This window comes from Plectrocnemia conspersa, unplaced genomic scaffold, assembly GCF_051122295.1.
Source record: "Plectrocnemia conspersa isolate PC_06_02 unplaced genomic scaffold, ASM5112229v1 ptg000012l, whole genome shotgun sequence".
NCBI lineage: Eukaryota > Metazoa > Arthropoda > Insecta > Trichoptera > Polycentropodidae > Plectrocnemia > Plectrocnemia conspersa.
The window spans coordinates 4,551,381-4,571,412 of record NW_028277176.1 but is presented as its reverse complement, the minus strand read 5'-3'; the positions used below and the strand labels follow the sequence as shown (position 1 = coordinate 4,571,412).

At 31.0% G+C, this 20,032-nt stretch overlaps 3 protein-coding genes across 4 annotated transcripts in view; 1 reads left to right on the top strand and 2 right to left on the bottom strand.

Moving 5' to 3' along the window:
• Window positions 1–5,819, bottom strand: part of LOC148228014 (putative monocarboxylate transporter 5) — a 77,353-nt gene extending 71,534 nt beyond the window's left edge. For both annotated transcript variants that reach the window (XM_088200850.1, XM_088200853.1), the window contains exon 1: window positions 5,661–5,819. In XM_088200850.1, the coding sequence (XP_088056976.1) occupies window positions 5,661–5,756 (96 nt within the window). In that variant the 5' untranslated portion in view covers window positions 5,757–5,819. The remainder of the gene's footprint in view (window positions 1–5,660) is intronic.
• Window positions 5,820–9,847: 4,028 nt separating this feature from the next.
• RfC38 (replication factor C subunit RfC38) lies at window positions 9,848–11,106 on the bottom strand. Its single transcript, XM_088200911.1, has one exon. It carries the CDS (start codon window positions 11,002–11,004, stop codon window positions 9,934–9,936), a length of 1,071 nt encoding a protein of 356 aa, XP_088057037.1. The 5' UTR covers window positions 11,005–11,106; the 3' UTR covers window positions 9,848–9,933.
• A 1,050-nt stretch (window positions 11,107–12,156) lies between these two features.
• Window positions 12,157–19,744, top strand: Cdk8 (cyclin-dependent kinase 8). Its single transcript, XM_088200879.1, has 7 exons — window positions 12,157–12,456; window positions 14,617–14,868; window positions 14,971–15,160; window positions 15,232–15,445; window positions 17,598–17,766; window positions 17,894–18,049; window positions 18,112–19,744. The coding sequence occupies exons 1-7, from the start codon at window positions 12,232–12,234 to the stop codon at window positions 18,376–18,378; spliced, it is 1,473 nt and encodes a 490-aa protein (XP_088057005.1). The 5' UTR covers window positions 12,157–12,231; the 3' UTR covers window positions 18,379–19,744.
• The last annotated feature ends 288 nt before the right edge of the window (window positions 19,745–20,032 follow it).

Below are 20,032 nucleotides of genomic sequence, written 5' to 3'. Positions count from 1 at the left end.
ATATCGCGTTTAACTATTTTAAATATAAAATATTAAAAATATTTATTCGTAACAATGTCGTTATTTTATTTCAATTATTTCTTTTTTCTTTTCAGGTCCGTATATCCCGTTTCGAGGTAGGCGAATGACGCACAAGGATTGGTGAAATATTTTTATATTATTATTTTTGGCTATCGTCTATTTTATTTTTTATTAAATAAGGTACACCCATACCTCGTTATACGGCCGCTCTTTATACGCCTATTCGGTTTATTTGCGTCCTAAATTGTGATTGTGTGCTGAAAATAATATATAGTCAATTCAAATTATATAACCATATATTATTTCAATTTCTGCTTTTAGCATCCGAAAATAAGGCATAATTTATATATAATAAATCAATGTATTAAATTAATATTATACATCATGTAAGGAGGACCGCACGTACTATGAAACCTAATGATTTTATAAATTACCCTGTAAAATTGGAACGGATTACATTTTATTTGTATAATGTAATGATTCATTATACTGCATTTTGCTTTAAACGAGAAATAATGACATTATCTGCTATTTAAAGTATGCTATTCAAATTCAAGATGTAACTCATTTGATATTAGACCATAAAAATAATCGTCACTCTAGTTCTAGTATAATTTATTTTAAGATTTATTTTATATAAATAATATTATTTAAAATAACAATAAGAAGCTCAGCGGTATGACGCTAAAATTTCATTTCCAGCGCAATTAAATCTTTAAAAATGGGATTTATTATAGCTTTTATTTATTGTACGGTTCAAATATCAAATAAATGCTTCTTTTCGCAAAAACAAGCAATAAGGCCAACAAAAATATATTTGCAAAGTATATGGCGATACTCCCATTACTTGTTTTATGAAAATATTAAAATGCATATACAACGCTAGAATGAAAATGATATGAAAACGCCCTTTAATTATCTTGTAAAATACATAGTTTGAAGAGCAGTATATAGTAGTAACTTAAAATGGTTGCTGCAACTTTAACATGCATTAAACCGGAGCTGCAATATTTCAATTGCTTTTTGAGAAAGGGAGAAGTAAAATCTATATGAATTTAATTTCAGTGTGTTGATGCATGTCTGTCACTTTAGCAAGGGTACAAGTGAACTAGATTTTTTTTAAATGACATGAGATCACAGAGTCTATTATGTTCTACAAATTTACACATATTTTTCGATATAACTTTTTAATTTTAATAACTATTTTATAAAAAAAGTGGGAATATTTAATCGAAGGTTTTTTTAATGGCTAATCGGTCAAATTCAATAGCAAGGGCTGTCAATATTTTTAAACATTAATTTTATTAGTTACATAAAAAAATTAAAAATTGCTTATATTTTTCATCTATTTTTATAAACAGTTTTTTCTTTTCTCTTTAAAAAAAATGTAAAATAAAGCAAATAATTGATTGAATATGAACTATATTATCTACAAATATAATACAAACTCCTAAAATACGGTAATATGTTATGCAGGGACTGAATCTAATATTGTCTCGTTTCGTTTATAACAACTTCGATTGACATTGTGTAGTTAAACTTTATTATCAAACTTTCTCGAGTTGGAAAAGTATATTACGCACATGTCCCTAGATGTATAAAAAATGATTCTGAAATAAAAAAAATATATTCCGTACATATTTATCTAATATCATATACATTTTATAATTTAAAATATGACAGCATATAAATAGTGTAATTCAATAATTATTTGATTTTTAGGAAAATTATTAAAAAATTAACATATCAATTGTATCGAATATTTTGAAAATGTTAGATATGTATTATATACCAAGTTGACTTCCAATGGCAGCGAAATCTAAGTTAAGCATTTGTTAGGCGGTTGGAAAAAGACAGTGTCGATTCTAACCGCGCACTTGTTGGCCGTTAATCTCCAAATTTGGTCTAAATATCTTCCTTACATCAGATTAAAAAAAAATTCAGGTTATAGTTAACAGGCAATATAAACAAAAATTTTACAACATAATTTACAGAATTTTCACATATTTTTGTGAGTTGTAGAATTTTTTTCCTATACCAATTTCATATACGAATCTTAAAAATAATATGTTTAAGTTATAAGAAAGTTCCTTCGTAGCAATTTAACAAAGCAAGAAGAAAGCATGTTTCCTCTTGTATATCTCCATATTAAGCATTTCCAGTTATTTCATATTAAAATCTCAAAACTAATATGATTGAGTTGCTACAGACTTTTCCCATGCCGAAATATATTAAGGATATGACATTATTAACAACATTGAGCTATTAGGTATCAATTCTACGAATTAAAAATAAAACATCTCCATGGTTATGTATCATATGATTTAATCGTATGTTTATTAACTTTTATAAAATTTTATAAAATATATTTTTTAAATTGATTATTTGAATCACCTGCTTGTAGATTAAATAGACATAATATAATTGTAACGTATTGTGTCAAAATCCCGGAACAGACTATTGACATGCAAATTTGTCTTCTCAAACAGGGAAAACTAGTATTTCCAGATTGATAAAGGGGTTCGCTTGAATATGCAGTGTCAATCTGCGTCTCTTTAATCCAACGTTTTGAATTTTATAATACGATAAAATATTGCCAGATTAACAGACACATTTACTTTGTTTTTATTTCAATATTTCTATAGCAATAACATGAGTATATTTAGCAACAAATATTATATTAAACATTCGACCTTCATAATTTTACATTCTTATATTCGTAGTGTAATAAAAACGTTATTTATAATCGTATAACTTAATATAGATTTAATATAATAGTGCACTATAAATAAAATAAAAATTCTGTAAACTTTGTAAAAACTTTGTATCTAGAGCATTTAATTATTTTAAAAAAAAACTAACATTATTGAATAGTAAATGATGATTAACATCTGAAAAATGGGATCAGTTAATACAATTTAGTTCTTGAAATATATTATATATATATATATATATATATATATATATATATATATATATATATATATATATATATATATATATATATATATATATATATATATATATATATATATATATATATATATATAATAAAAAAAACATTATTAATCCTTCAGTTGTCGAATTCTTATATATTGACTATTTTGCGAAAATTGTCTGATCTGATGAAAAAGTAGTATTAATTTTTGATTTCGAGTCGAATAACATTTTTTTCTGAACATACATTTTTATTGTAATATTCAGATCGGCAAGCAAAGTGTTAAGCAGAGAGATACTAAATAAATGTATAAACGAATACAAGAAATAATTATGTTCAAGGTGTTCTAATATAAAGAATATAACAGAAAAAATAATATGTTAGTAAATAATTTTCATACTAAATATTAGCCTTTTTCTAATTTGGATTTTTTTTAATCTGAAGCACATATTTTAATTTTAAATAAATTAAAGATGTAATACGGTTTATAATATATTATTGTTTGTAATTTAAAAAAAAATATTTCGAATAAATTTGTAAAATTTTCAAATTAGTTTTAAATTTTAAAAAACAGTTTTAGATATTTAAATTAATATGTAAATATTAATAAAAATCTATAATATTATTAAAAAAAATATTAGAAAATATTAATCTTTTGCCATATTAATTTTTATACTTCACTTCTCATTTATTTTTCATAACTTGAAAACATTCTCAATAAAAAAAACTGCCCTAGTTTTATAAAAAATAAATTAAAAATATATCTTATCTGTGGATAATGATCATAAACAACAGTAAAAAGTATTATTCACAATAAATATATATTTTTTCATTGTAAAAAAAATAATTTCATACTTCACTTTAAGGGTTAATCGACTATAAATCATTTTAGGTACAAAACATTTACATTTTTAGGTACATTTTGGTAATAAGTACTAAGCTTCACAAAGTTAAGTCTTAAGCTCAATATCTAAAATTCGTGCTAGGACAAATACATCTAATATATTTTATTTAATAAAAAAATTTATAGAAACAGATTCCAATGATGCATTTATTTGAGGAACTAATAATATAGACAGTGTGTCATAATAAGCTATGAAAAAATCAAAGAATATTATTCTGCAAAACCATTAAAAAATAAATCTGAGAACACTGAAAACTAAATTTTCAATTTTAAGGTAAAATATTAAAATCAGTGAACATCAGTTTTTATTAAATCAATAAAAGCATCTTTTTTTATTCAAAGTAATTTTGTATCCTAAATATGGGCAAGGTTTAATAACACAATAAAATAGTTGGTATAGTTCGGTGACTAATATCTGAAAGATATGGTTTCAAATCACATATGAACCCTAGATTATTATATACTGGAAATTCCGATCGATCATCATAAATTAGGCTTTCCCAAATTTTCCTACTCTCATTGATTTATTTAATAAAATAAACATAACTGATTTAAAGATTTTGATTTAGTTTTTTAAATATTCGTTATTTTCTACTATTTTTAAAATTAAAATAAAGTCTTAATATATATTTTATTGTTAATACAGAAATTAAATAATGACTTGACTTAGCAATATATAAAAATTTTAATTTTTGAAAATAACTTACGGTAGAGGCGTATTTATTATACTATAACTACACGTTAGTGAAGTCTAAATCTTAAGCTCAATATCTAAAATTCGTGTGAGGACAAATACGTCAATACTTTTACTGGATTTTTTACTTTTGAGAAGGGATAGTTATTTTTGCGCTTTCCAATCGATCTAAATTCGGTTTAGATATGCTCATTTTATTCTCATTTATTTTAAGTCGTAATATTGTTATTAAAAGTATTAATATTACCGCTAGATAATTTAACGTTTACATTGCGACGGCGACGGCGCGATTTTATTGCGTTTGACGTGAATTTTTGACTTCTGAGAAGGGATAATTCTTTTTTTCGCTCTCCTATTGATCAAACTTCGGTTTAGATATGTGTGATTCATTCGATTTTCACTTAATTTAAGTCGTAATATTAATATATAAAGTCTTAATATGAATTTACACTGCGAGGGCGACGGCACGATTTTATTGCTTTTGACGTGAACTAAACAAGGGCCCCATTGATTACGGCCAGAAAAATGCATGTCATTTAATGAAATATATTAATCTTAATGAAATCGAAATATTAAAAAATGACTTTTGCCCCTCCCCCCTCCTGGAAAAAGCTAAAATGATGTCCCTGTGTATTATTAAGTTTATTTTTAATTGATAAAAGAATCAAGAAAATTTACAGCTGATTTAAAAAAATAACTGACCGTCGCAAACTTTGAATAAATCATTGGTTCCAAAACTTGTTGCTACGATTGCTCAAGTATTCTGTATTTGCGTCAGATTTAATGAAATTGTAAAATCTTAAATGTATATATGCATTCATAAAACGATTGTTCAACACAATCTAGTGCATGTTTGCTGCATTTGCGATAATCTAAAAGTACTATTTATTCCGAATGTTTAATTCACGACAACGCAATGCAGTCACATCGAGCCACACGAAGTATATGGGTAACTTTATTGAAATAGACAAAGAAAGCCTGTCGTAGATTAATTTATTAAGTTCGTTATTTTCTTAAGTTTATATATTATAGAATTAGTGAAACATATATGGTAAGAGAGACAGGTGAGTAAAATAGGGAAATGGTTTGGTTCAAGTCCTTACTAGGTAGGTCGGCAGAGGTTTCGGCCGGATGAGATCGGGCTCCTCGTCCTCGTTGGGGGGCTCCGAGGGCTCGTCCCGGCTAGGCGCAGGCCCCATGCCTCGCCGATTGGCGTCGGTCGATAGGCGCCGCCGCACACCTCGCCAGGCGACGCCAACCCGAGCACTGGCGGGTCGCCAGCCGGAGAGCCGCACAGCCTCCGGTGTGGAGGGGATGAATATAGGGAGGGAAATCCCACCCCCGCGCTGGATCAGGGTTCGCAGCCGGCCGGCGAGGGCGAATCGTTACTTTTCGGCGAAGGATTGGGCATCTGGGGTACGCGGGACCCCTCAGTCTCAAATTTGATTCACGACCCAACTCGATTTTATTTTAATTATTCATCCGTGAGATTAGAAAAATCTAGGAAAACCACATCTTTGATGATCCATCGGAATCATATTTATATTAAAATCACTAATTCCAATCTTTCAGACGCAATATAAATTAAAAAACACTAGAGTTCATATGGGTCACGTGCTATTATATAATTTTGTAGACCTAGATTATTACTGAAAAATTACTATTTACTTATTTATTATTGTGGTTGTATTTACTATAGCTTAGAAATGGTTTAATGGCTTTAAAGAAGGTGATTTCAATCAAATTTATAATCATATGTCTGTGTTCTAGAATTTTGAATTGATGGTTTATCTAAAATGTTGACTAAGATATTTTAGAAGCAAAAGTTGACCAGTCAGTGGTTGTTTTTTTTAATATTTCCATTTCATTAAGATTCATAGTATTTCATTAAATGAAGCCATGTTTGAGAATGCTATGAACTAACATATTAAACAGAATTGAAAAATATATATAAAATTGATACATCATATTATCCATATAAATATAGAACTCTTTGTTTTTTGAGAAGATTTAGAGGAAATAATTCAGTACGGATAGTATCCATATTTTTGTTGCTAAATGGTAGTTTTAACCATTCGTCGATAGAAGTAGAATAACCTGTTGATTCACGATCGCCTCCATTATTTCTGTAGTTGTGGACAGGACGTCAGCGCTCAAGAGCAATGCTGTTTTCTAGACACAGTGGCGTTTTTGACTAGATACAATTAGCTACGAGGAGCTGGTATAATAAATTTAGAAAAGTCATTTTTTAGGTGTCCACCACTAGAATTTTTATTTAATTTTATCTAACATTTACGTCTACGAATGTAGCTTACATAAGTGTAAAAATGTGTAGGTTTTTAAATAAATAAATACCATTATACTAATAACTATACTGAAAAAGGTGATGCTGTCGAAAAAAATCTGTTTTTAAATACAATAATAAATTAAATTTGGCAACCCTGATTTTTAAATTGAAAATCTATCTACCCTGAACCACTTGGCTTATGGAGGTCGAAGTTTTAATGATTTATGTAACGTCAACATATTTTAAAATAAATTCCAATTTTCCGGTTGAGATTCGCTGATACTTTTATATCTCGCCAATGAAGTGTATGTATTAGAAACGTTGAAGTCTTAACATCAACAGTGGTTGTTGATCTTTGTTATTTTTTCGATGAAATATGCGTACGTCATACAATGTTGTGTCAGTAATAAATCGAAAACTGTCAGAGTAACTTGGTATAATAATCTTTAAGTAAATCGAGCTGTTTCCACTTTTAAAGTTTTAAAATAATAGTAATAATGAATCAAATTATTATTTTTTTCTTTTTCACTTATATTCGCGAAGAAAATTTATACATTCATATAAAATATGGTTTACATAATGATGTACTATTTTTAATTAAAACTTAGTTTCATATTTTAACTTAATTATCGATTCATTAAAAAACAATCAGACATTGTTGTTTTTAGAAAATCTAATTTATTTATAATGTTGTATTTTATAAAAAAAACAGATATTTTATGTTATTATAGTATTTCAACTTTTATATTTTTATGCGTAAATTACTTCCTCGAAAAATCGAGGCAAGAAACTTTTACCTCGAAAAAAAACACAATTGAAGGATAAGTTCCAGATGCTATTTATCTGGAATATTTATTATTAAGAAATACAAGTAAATTAATTTTATTGCATTCTTATAATTTTGATAGATAGTTTCCAATAATTCGAGTAAAACGAATATTAAAAAATATTAATGAATAGCTAATTTTAATTAAAATATAAAACGAATTTAACTGATTGTAGCTGTTACTTTCTGGTGCAATTTAACAGGGAATTGTTTTAAGAGATATATGCATTTAAATGAAAACTTTGTTTATGAAATTATGTAAGATAAATCTTCGTATTTTTTTTCGAAAAAAGATTTATTGCAGAGAGTTATTCATGGGGTGATCACTGTTCTGACCAGTGCTCGCTCGCTGCCGCTCGCTTGCGCATAATCTGTCCAACAGTAATGCACAAACGATTCGTTTTATGTTACAATTATTGTGGGGTGATCACTGTTCTGACCAGTGCTCGCTCGCTGCCGCTCGCTTGCGCATAATCTGTCCAATAGTAATGCACAAACGATTCGTTTTATGTTACAATTATTTTTTTTGTTGTTCATTTACATTGTCCCCGTTAATTTCCACATGGTTAATTTTTAATATTATGATCATTGGACAAAATCTGCGAAATTGGTCTAAGCCCTAAGGCCAAAATCTAGAAACCTCAATTTTCTAAAGGTTAGATACTGTTAAGATTACAAGTAATAAACTTCGCCAATATGTATAGCAGTGAAAAAAAATTGGTTCATCAACATCACTGTAAGAATGTGCAACAAAAGCTCCGCATAAATTAAAATTGATGCGTAATATACTATTGATGTAAAATAAAATAATATAATTATTTTATATAGTCATCCCTTGAAATTACGCCGTAGGTGGTTCCACGGCTAGCGACTTCAAAATGACGTAAGTAAAGATAGAATAGTTCATACAATTCCATACTAAATGGACCTAATGGGTTCTTGTCGGTTCGATCGATAATTATATGATATTTATTTTAAAAATAGACTTTGAGTAAGTTTAATTTAACACACTGAAGTAAGATAAAGATCTTCTACAATATTTATTTAAATAAGTCATTTAAGAGTTGCTATTCTGTCTTCAAATAATTCTGATGATTTGTTCAGCTTCAGCTTTAATATAAGATGACCAGACGTCCCCCTTGAGCAAATATTTCCAAAATGAAGTATTTTGAGCTCCCAGCGTAACTGCAGGGTGGCCAGTTATATCGGCCATAGCTACATGGCACCAACTTATTCTGTTCCTTTAGCAACGTGCTAAATTTCTGCAGGAGTGAGCAAGTTTTGTCTAAATAAGAACAGGCAAAGAAGTCCCATACCGTTTTTTTTGTTGTTGCAAACTTTAACTCGTTACTCTTATATAATTTTACAGAATTCATTAAATCAAAAGCTTTACAGAAATATTTCACAACCACTTTATGTTTTTGTTTTATGGCTGCATTAAAATGGCTCGTATTTTTAGTCAGAATTTTAATACGGTTGTGGTCAGAATTTTTCTTGTATATTCAAAAAATGATATATGCATATGTATTAATATCCTATTTCTATTAATTGATTTTATTTTCCCTTTGTGATCTGTTAATATTGAAATTAAATGACTTTCCTTTCCTTAAACCATTCGAGTGACGTTCCGTGCTAGCAATATTTGTATGAGCAAGCGATTGATTTGTGACCAATTTGTTTTTGAACGGGTTGCCTTGTGACCAATGTTCTGGTGACTAGTTGCCATGTGAGTAACGTGCTGATATTTTCTCGTATTATCATAATTTCTATATAAATAATTATATTGAAAAAATATGGTAGTAAATAATCATTTCTGATTTTTACCAAATTTTCTACATGAAATAATTTACATAATAGAATAAGTTTAGATAAGCGAAATGGTAGTAAATTTTTTTATTCAACAATGTTTTTACGCCATTCAGTCGAGAATTGATACCTATCTTGATTACAATTTATTGGTTAGGAATTCTGTGAGTAATATATTAAATAATACTTCAATAAATTTTTGTCATAAACTATAAATTGAGCCAAGTCTAAAACCATAGAATATATTCCTTTTGCAACTAACTTCGTGCGTTATACAAAGATCTAGATGTTTTTTATATTGATTCAGCAAGTTTTCTTCTTCTCTCATTATAATTGTTAGTAAGTTTAGGATAAATTAAAAGAAAAATGTGTTAATTTAACTAGAATTTAATCCAAATAAAATACGTATAAAATATTACATTAAATTATGATTTACATTATACCTACATGAATATTATTAATTAAACATGTCCTCGCCTAATGTCTCCATGAAGTTTTTATAAATGGACATAAATTTAGCGACGAACGCCTCCAGATGGAATATCTGCTTGGATCCCTGTCGCATACGATGTTCGTAAAACGCCGCCAAGCTCGCCACCTGACTCTTCATCTGCATATCGCAATTTATGACCAGTTCGTCCAGCAAACCTTTGAATATGACATCGGAAGGAATCCCGTGCACCAACAGCTCGTATAGCTTCACTCTGACTTCCCCCAGTTTCTTGGGCGACTGCTCCAACAGAATCATCTTAGCCGTCTCCCTGATGAAAACTTGCCAATCGGGCTCTGATATGTTTTGATTGGGAGTGAAAGGGTATTGTTGCACTTTGCACGCCTCGCACATCAGTATAGCTCTCCTCAAATTTCTCGAAGAGCATTGAGATATTCTCACTGCTAGTTCAACTGGAATATTCAACCCTTCTTTTTTGCACGTGCTTTGTAAGATTGATACAATTTCGTCTTCCGTCGGTGCCGCAACTCTAATACCCAAGCATCTCGATTTAATAGCTGGAATGATTCTAGACGTCGAATTAGTGCATAAGATCAATCTGCAAGTGGATACGTATTTCTCCATCGTTCTTCTCAGCGCGTGTTGAGCTTCCTTAGTCAATTCGTCGACTTCGTTCAAGATTATGACTTTAAACTCGCGCTGTCCGACCGAATCCAATTGATGAGTTTGAGCAATATTTTTTACCAAGTCCATCACTACGACTCTATCGTAGATTCCTACGTCCGAAGGATTCACTTCGATGTGATAGTTGCTGTTGACTGTCAAAATCTCTAATTTCTTCTTCGACGGGGTGGTGAAGCTCATGGTCTCTTGGCGCAAGCGCTCCACGCCTGCTCCGTACAATTCTTTAAGCAGACACATGACCCTAGTCTTCTTTCCGGCGCCACACGGTCCATAGAAGAGCAAATGGGGGAAGTCTCCTTGTTGCACAAGCTTCTTCAAATGTTGAGCTTGCTCTTTGTGATAGTCTAGCTTGGAAAGATCTCTCGGTCGGTGTTTATCTACCCACAAACTCATTTTACAAAGAGCACGCTTTGAACGGCGCCTGACAGCTAGTTATGGCGGCAACTTCTAACGTAAACAGCTGATCGCCGGTTGGTCTAAGCGCAACAATTTGTGGTCAGTACAATATAATCATAAAATGTAAAAACAAATCATTGAATTAAATAAATTTTTTTTTATATTTTCAGAATCAAACTACGATAACATATTATGTGTAAAAATATTTTTTTAATGCGTAAAATTTAACAATCACATTTTCCAATCGCTGTGTGAGAAAAAAATACCGGTCAAATTAGTAATGCTGTTTGTATCGCTTCAACTATAAAATACCATTTTTCTAAAATGTTTCACGCTGACTTTTATTTTTTACCTATTTGGGGTAAACGGGTCAGGAAATAATTATTTTATTACAATACATTAAATTCTAAAGGGTTCCCGAGACGATCAATCGTTACGTAATCGACGGTTTTAAATAATGAGCAATTGACGATGTGTCCTTCGCGTTCGCCTCATATGGTTAGATGCATTGTGTAATTGAAGTCGTATCGTACCTATAATTTTTTGTGAACGTGTCTTTTGAGTTACTGACTTTTTCTGAGACGATCCCGGTCAATCCGAGCCCATTGGTAATCCTGCTTTTTGTACATACTGATCTGTTAAAATTATTTTGAAAACAGCGCTTTTTGCAGTTTCTACTCATAAAAAAGTTGAAAAGAATCAAACGTCGGTACAAATTGAGGTACCGCTTCACTCATGAGCATTTGCAAAAAACTACAAGATACTGAGCCCGATGTTTATAACAAAAAAATCCGTTGGATAAAAAGTCATTTAACACATTATTAGATATAATCCGGCCAAATATTGCAAGACAAGACATTAATATATGCCAAGCTATTACTATTAGTCAAATTATCTCTATAATAATAAGATACTTAGTATTTGGTAAGAATTTGGAAGACTTGGAAATGATAATAATGGAAACGTTTGAGGCTATATTCCAAAAATAAAAAGCCAACATTAATTTTTATAATTTATTTAGCTAATATAGCTGATTTTTTATACACAGAATATAAAAAAAATTAAATTATTTGAAAATAAAACGATCAACGGTCCCATATGCAATGTTGAGCTGTATTTTTTGGCCTGTGGCAACATCGCGCGTGTTTTGTTTGGCGTTTGACGTTTACCGTTTACCGTCGCCGGTGTTTAGGACAACCCTGCGGGTCAGCGACAGCACGGGGAATGTGCTGCCCGGCCGTGATGATGGACTACGAGTTCAAGGCTCGCACGCAGGCGGAGCGCAGCAAAGTCGAGGAGCTGTTCGACTTCGAGGGGTGCAAGGTTGGCCGCGGCACCTACGGCCACGTGTACAAAGCGCGCCGCAAAGACCCGCAGGATCCGAGGGACTACGCCCTCAAGCAGATCGAAGGCACGGGCCTTTCCATGTCGGCCTGCAGGGAGATAGCAGTCAGTATGCGCGCTGGAATGCGCGCCTTTAGTTTAGTTTGGCCATCTTAGAAACGATATAATAACCGATGTTACTTTTTCCAAAAATTAAAACCTAAAGATTATGTTAGATCTGATTGATTCTTTTCTTAAAAGAAAATTAATGAAAATTAGTACATATGTCATGACTAAATTTCCAGTATTTTATTTCATTACTTACTCACAGATACTTCTATCAATCTGTGCCAACCGTTCAAAATCTAGATGTGTGATTTGTTATCCACGGTGCTTAATTTAAAAAGTTTTGATTTTACTTTTGGTACATATTTAAATTACTGTAGAGTGTAGACAATATATTTTGAAAGCATTAAATTCCGAATCGTGAAGTTGATGTTGACGAATCAATTGTCATATATTTATTATTTTGTGCTCTATTATAGATCTATAACGTCGCGAGGATTAATAAGCCGAAGGTTTTAATTTAATCGACAGTAATCTTTCATGCTATAATATATCATATATAAAGGATGATCCAACTTCAGCTTCCCAACATTTAATGTATTTTATTAATTATGAATAAGTGAAGTCCAAATACATTTTCACCACTAGATCAGGGGCGGGCGGTGAAATACTTTCCCTCTTGATCGCCTGCATGTTTAGTAACGAGAGTGAGTGAGAGATAAGGGCATGCTCGTGGCGACGGCACGATTTTATTGCTTTTGACGTGGATTTTTGACTTCTGAGAAGAGATAATTGTTTTTTGCGCTCTCCTATTGATTAAAATTCGGTTTATATGTTCCACATCAAATTTGTAATATTATTATAAATTCGTAGTGTGAATGCCAGATTACCGAGCGTTCCTATTGCAGCGGCGATGGCACGATTTTATTGCTTTTGATGTGAATTTTCAACTTCTGAGAAGGGATAACTGATTTTTGCACTCTCCTATTGGTCAAAATTTAGTTTAGATATGTTTCATTCGATTCTCACTTATTGTAAATATTAATATTGTTTTAAAAAGTCTTGATCTGAACGTTAGATAACCGAGCTTTTCTACTGCGATGGCGACAGCGCGATTTTATTGCTATTAACGTGGATTCTAAACCGAGACTGAACTTGAATTTTCTCAGAAAAATGCATTTCATGTAATGAAAAATACTATGCAATATTAAAAATACAATCACTGACTAGCCAACCTTTGCCCTCCCTAGAAAAAGTGTAAACACGTCCCTGCATTTGCCATTTTGTACACGCGTGATTATTGACAGCTGTCTGATTTACAGTGCTGCCAACATATGTAACTCGAATTGGATCACCCTGCCAATTTTACACGATTATATTACTTGCTGATAATTTACTTTTCCAAAAATTATACAGTGGTACCTCGGTTTTCAGTGACCTCGGTTATCGTCGATTTTTCCCGCAAAAAAATTGTTTCGGTTTTCGTCAGATGCCTCGGACTTCATAAATATATTCAGTCGTTAATATATCAAAGTAATAAAAAAAATAATAAATTCTGTTGAAAACTATTGGTGTTGTATAAATTATAATAGTGAACAATTAACTAAATATTATTTACAAGGATAGAGCGAAACATTCTTTTATCATTGGATTCTTGGGTCGTATTTTAATTAGGCAGTGGTCCCAACATCTGGAGCGGGTACATACCCTAAATAAATTATATATAAATAATATTTAAGAAGCTAAATTTTTGTGTTTAAATAAATTGGACCACAGTGGATTCAATAGGAAAAATGTTTTTGTTCAGTAAAAGTTTAATTGTGATTATTGTACACCATTATTAAATATCTAATGTATGTAAAAGCTCATTTTTCAAAAGAAAAGTGACATTGGTTGTTTTATTATCAAGCTACAGATATAAACATGGGAGTAGGTTATGCTATGGTATCATTAGCAGTGATGAACATAACTTAGATAGATATGTTACATCTCACATTTAATTACTTACGAGTAAAACACATTTTTTTCTATAAAACTGTTCTTTTATTACTACATTACAATATAAGGAGAAATGGTATCTAAGTAATCCTTTAATAGAGCTTACAAATGTTACTATCAAAAAGAATATGATTCAAAAACTAAGATTGCCAAACTAAAACTATCATAGGACCATAAAATAGCGATCGATCCTCTACCGACACATTGAAAAATAATTTTCAGTTACTCAGAGAGTTGAAGCATCCAAACGTCATCAATTTGATTAGGGTTTTTCTCTCACATAACGATAGAAAGGTGTGGCTGTTATTCGATTACGCCGAGCATGACCTATGGCACATTATAAAGTTTCACCGTGCTGCTAAAGCCAATAAAAAACCCGTCATGGTGCCCAAGGGAATGGTCAAAAGCTTGCTATATCAAATTCTAGACGGAATACACTATTTGCACACCAATTGGGTACTCCATAGAGATTTGGTATGTATCGATTCAATTTTCCAACATAACATATAAAATACTATCATCATTTGAAATTATTAAAGCTCTTATATTAATGAAACACTCGTTAAATAATTTTAGAAACCAGCGAATATTTTAGTTATGGGCGAAGGCGTCGAAAGGGGCCGCGTTAAAATTGCAGATATGGGATTCGCTCGTCTGTTTAACGCACCCTTGAAACCTCTGGCAGATTTAGATCCTGTTGTGGTGACCTTTTGGTACAGAGCTCCGGAACTTTTACTCGGCGCTAGGCATTATACGAAAGCCATAGGTAATGGTCTTATAAATGATTTATTATTTCACCTAACTGTATTTAAAATTGATATAAATATTGTTTTTCAGATATATGGGCTATTGGATGTATATTTGCAGAACTCTTGACATCCGAACCTATCTTTCACTGTCGCCAAGAAGACATCAAAACGAGCAATCCTTATCATCATGATCAATTAGATAGGATATTCAACGTCATGGGCTTTCCGCTCGATAAAGACTGGGAAGATATAAGGAAAATGCCGGAACATCCTACTTTGATGAAAGACTTTAAAAGATCAAAGTGAGCATTATTAAAAATATATGTATCTGAAAGTTTATAATAATTTGTATAAATATTTTTGGTTGCCAAAATCTAATATATTTGCTTTTGCTACTTTGGTGAAAATTGCCAAATCTGATGTCATCATTAAAGAACGAATTTTATACATTTATAAGTTGTTTGTTTCAGGAATAAATATCATTTTTTGCTATGTAATTTAGATAGTAATGAAAAACTCGGAGCAACAAAGGGTTAATTACTCATATGCTCAAAAGATCATCAATTTATCTCAATGATTTTATATATGATCAAAAGCATTTGAATGACCAAAATTTTTTTGCAATTTTCTATTACTCTAACCGGTCGGCGGCTTTATCTTTGCTTTGGTGATCTATGCACGCACTCCTGAATCAGCAGAATGCAAAACGATTTTTTTTGATAATTCAAAAAGGTTTTTTTTATATTATTTTTGTAAAGTAGCAACAGCTCTTATTGACAATATTGTCTCACGATTATTATTGACCGTCGAAGGCTCCTTAAAATTTTTGTTTAAACAATTGGAAAGTATTAATTCTGAGCTAAGCTCGAAACTTCAACGAGCAATTAAAGAGAAATTATATAATCGAAGAAACCAGACATTGTTATCATTAATTAAATATTTGCAAAATCCAGAATCTTTCACCGGCCAAAAAAAGAATGACTTCTTTATTGTTCTTCAGAAGTAGAAATAAGTAAAATGGGGGAAAAAATTATTCACAGATTATTTAATGACCCTCACGACTCCATTAAATCATTAAAATCCATTAAAGAAATTGAAAATTTAACATTGACACTACAATTAGAGAAAGAAATTAAATTAAATTAGAGAAAAAAGTAGTGTAAAGAAAACAACATCCTACGGATTAATGGAGAAAGAATTCAAAATATTTTAATCGACGGGCAAGAGAACAAATAATTTACAGTATCTATTTTTGAAGGCTTGTTGTCGATTAAACCAACATTAACACAAACGAGAGAATTTTTCCACGGCTGAAATTTTCTTAACAGAAAAAAGAATGAGGGTGTTTGTTTCTACTCTAGATGGCACGTGTTTTTTGAAGGGTTATTTTAAGAATAATGTGTAATAATGTATCTGCAATACTTTACTGTATTTCATACATTTTTTTCATTCATCAAAATTTCTCAAGAAATATAAGAAGTGAAGTCGAGAATTCCCATTTTTCGGGAAATGAAAATCATCGAGAAATCAGAAAGCTTAGTCGTGTTGTTAGATGCGTCGTTGTTAATAATTGGAACTGATCGTTTTTTTTAATAATTCCGCCTTTAGTCGAATCAGGTTTTAATAATTCATAATGAACAACACCCGAAATATCCCACCAGACACAAGAAAAAAACTTGTTTTAATGTCAAGGATGGTCAAGGTGTTGAAACTGGCATTTGGCCTGGAGAAAGCAATTGTTTTTTTTATGTGTATTGCTATAAAGGATCCATTTTTCGTCTCCAGTAACAATTCATCTCAGAAATGGATCAGTTTCATACCTGCTTAGCAGCGAAGAACAAATTGTCATGCGTTAATCCAAAGCTGACAGCAATTCTGTGTGGAACCTAAACTCTGTATATGCTTTTTGCAGAGTCTTTTCAAATGATCTTTTACTGTCAACCAAGAACAGCCAATATTTTCCGATAATTCCTTGATGGTTTTGCATGGATCCAATTTTACCAGTGTGTTATACGTCGTCATTTATTTTTTATAATCTTCTTAATTTCAGTTGACCAGCGTTGCCATTTACGAATCTGCAAAATATCTCAGTAAGCTTCACAAATGCTCTCAGTGGCTTCTTTGAGTTTAATCTCTTGTCAAATAAAAACAACAAAATACATTGCAACTGCTTCTCCTCTATCTCTGGCCTCAACATTTTTACTACGAGTGAAAATGAAAACAAACTGACTTCAAAACAACAATATAAAAACGATATTTCTTTTCGTTTTACATAATATATTTTATAAGATAAATAAATACAAATATTATGTAAAGTATCTTACATACATATCTGTAGTTAAAATTAGTTAATATAATGTTTCCTGCTTAGTTTCACAACTCATAATTTATTTTTGACCTACGTGTTATCTAATTTTATTTATATTAACACTATCTTTTCTATTACACATGTAGCTATCAAAACTGCTCGTTAAGTAAATACATGGACCGGCATAAAATTAAGCCTGATAGTAAAGCATTCAGCCTTTTACAACGCTTATTGTTGATGGATCCGGCACGTCGTATTACTTCGGATCAAGCCATGCATGATGCGTATTTCTCAGAAGATCCTCTGCCGACACAAGTATATATTATATTACTATATGTGTATACCAGTGCCGGTTGGTGAAATACTTTCCCTCTCATAAGTATTTCACCGACCGGCACTGGTGTATACATAAGTATTACAATTATTTTGTATATGTTCTTAGGATGTATTCGCCGGATGCCCGATTCCTTATCCGAAACGAGAATTTTTAACTGACGACGATCAAGAAGACAAATCGGAATCGAAAGCCAGACAGAATCAGCAGCAACAGCAGCAGCAACAGCAGCAGCAGCAGCAACAACAACAACAGCAACAAAACGTTTGTGAAACTATCATTATGAATTTATTATTACTAAGTGATTGGCATTGTAATATTTTCAGGCTCAACAGCAAGCTAGCTCGCAGCACGATCATCACTCTGGAGGCGGTTCGGCGAAGAGGTCCAGGGTCGGGACCGGCCAAGCTAGCACTCAACCATCTCAACAGCAGCAACAACAACAACAGCAGCAGCAGCAACAACAGCAGCAACAGCAAGAGTTTCATCAGCATCAGCAGCAGCAACACCAGCAGCAGCAGATGATGTACAATTCGAACCAGCAGCAAAACAACAGCAATAACCAACAGAACAACTTCCAGCAAAGATTTTGAATTGTGATTTTTCTATTTTGTGTCCTGACTTATCTCGAATAATCTGTGATATCAATGTACTGTTTGCATAATCAGTATTTATGTTTGTAATTTACTGACTCTTTAATGCTAGACAGATTAATGAACCCTCGACTTTTTGATATTGTTTTAATGTATACAGTTCAAAGCGGTTAATATGTCCATAGGTTATCTTTTGAGCATTTTTATTATTTTTTAAATATTTAGCAATGATATTTAATATAATTTATATAATAGTAACATGAGGATAAAAACATATATTACTTTAGGAATCCTCGATATTGACTTCCTTTATTGTCCAAGATTAGCTATTTCTTCTGTTCTGAATAGATTCAACCACATTTTATTAATAATATAGATACTTATGAAAGATAAGTACAGTATAATAACTTATATTATTCAATTTGAGGGTTTATTGTGTTTATACAATAATATCAAAAGATTTTAAGAGTTGCAAAAAGAAAAGGTTGAAATATTATCTATTTTAAATTAGAAACGACTTAAGCAAATTGCATTATTTTACATGCAATGTGTTTATTTTTATTATTGTTTTTTAATATAGCAGTTATAAATTAATCATCATTATAGTGGGTCTTTACTGCCAGTAATATATATTTCATCTTCTCTTTTTATCCTCAATATTATTCATGCTATATTTTTTTTATATATATTCAGCCATAAGCTGGGTCATTTCCTTCCGTGTGATGTGGGTGTTCCATGCATTGCAGTTTGCTTATTTATTGATCATATGGGCTTCCATGCATCTTCGTCCTTTAAATGACCAACTAATCTTCAAACGCTGCTTATTCGCTTTAGTTATTCCAAAATTAGTTTTAATATTATCCTCGTTCATATTCTTAGCTGATGATTCATTGACTCTTGTATGCTAAATTAACTAACAGTAATTCTACTTAATTTATTTAATTAAACTATTGTATCATTGTTAATTTCATTTAAGATCGGACATTGGTTAAAAATTATAACTCAAGTTTAAATGAATATATGTATGTATATAATGCTAAATAATTTATAATGTATAATTATTTTAAGCATGTGGAAATATGGAATATCATACCTCATGCTGAAACGTGTTTTATATTTTACACCGCTTTGTATGCGACTAATGTGTTAAATATAGAGTGTTTATTTTGGACCTGAAGCGCATATTGTGTACATACAAACTTGTGAACTCGTCAACAAAATAATTTACGACGTATATGTAACAATCTACTCGCATAACTTTCAATTAAATTGTATTCTATGTCAATGTTAAATAGACATTAACATACTGAGTCATAAATTTTATACACATTTCTACGATATACTTGAATAAAATTTTGTGCATTTTCAAGTGTTTTTTGCTTGTTTTAGAATTACAATTCAACGAAATCGCATAATTATGGCGTCTGTCCAATTTACAGAATCTAATGCCAGAAAATCATACTCGAATATGACCTTCATTGAATAGATTCCAATTGTTTTTGTATCAACTCAAATTAACATCATCAGATTGGGGTACAGTTGTATGTGTAATTGTTCTTATATAATTGTCCAGTAGAAAGTGATAATCGAACAAAGGTGCTCTGACAAAAAAAACATCATTTCGGAATACTCAAGAATTTTAAAAGCGAATAGG

Excerpts from the sequence above, each read along its gene's own strand:
- Cdk8 (XM_088200879.1), top strand. The coding sequence starts at position 12,232 with ATGTGCTGCCCGGCCGTGATGATGGACTACGAGTTCAAGGCTCGCACG. Across the intron at positions 15,446-17,597 it reads AAAGACTTTAAAAGATCAAA|CTATCAAAACTGCTCGTTAA; the intron begins GTGAGCATTATT and ends TTACACATGTAG. Across the intron at positions 17,767-17,893 it reads AAGATCCTCTGCCGACACAA|GATGTATTCGCCGGATGCCC; the intron begins GTATATATTATA and ends ATATGTTCTTAG.
- RfC38 (XM_088200911.1), bottom strand. The coding sequence starts at position 11,004 with ATGAGTTTGTGGGTAGATAAACACCGACCGAGAGATCTTTCCAAGCTA.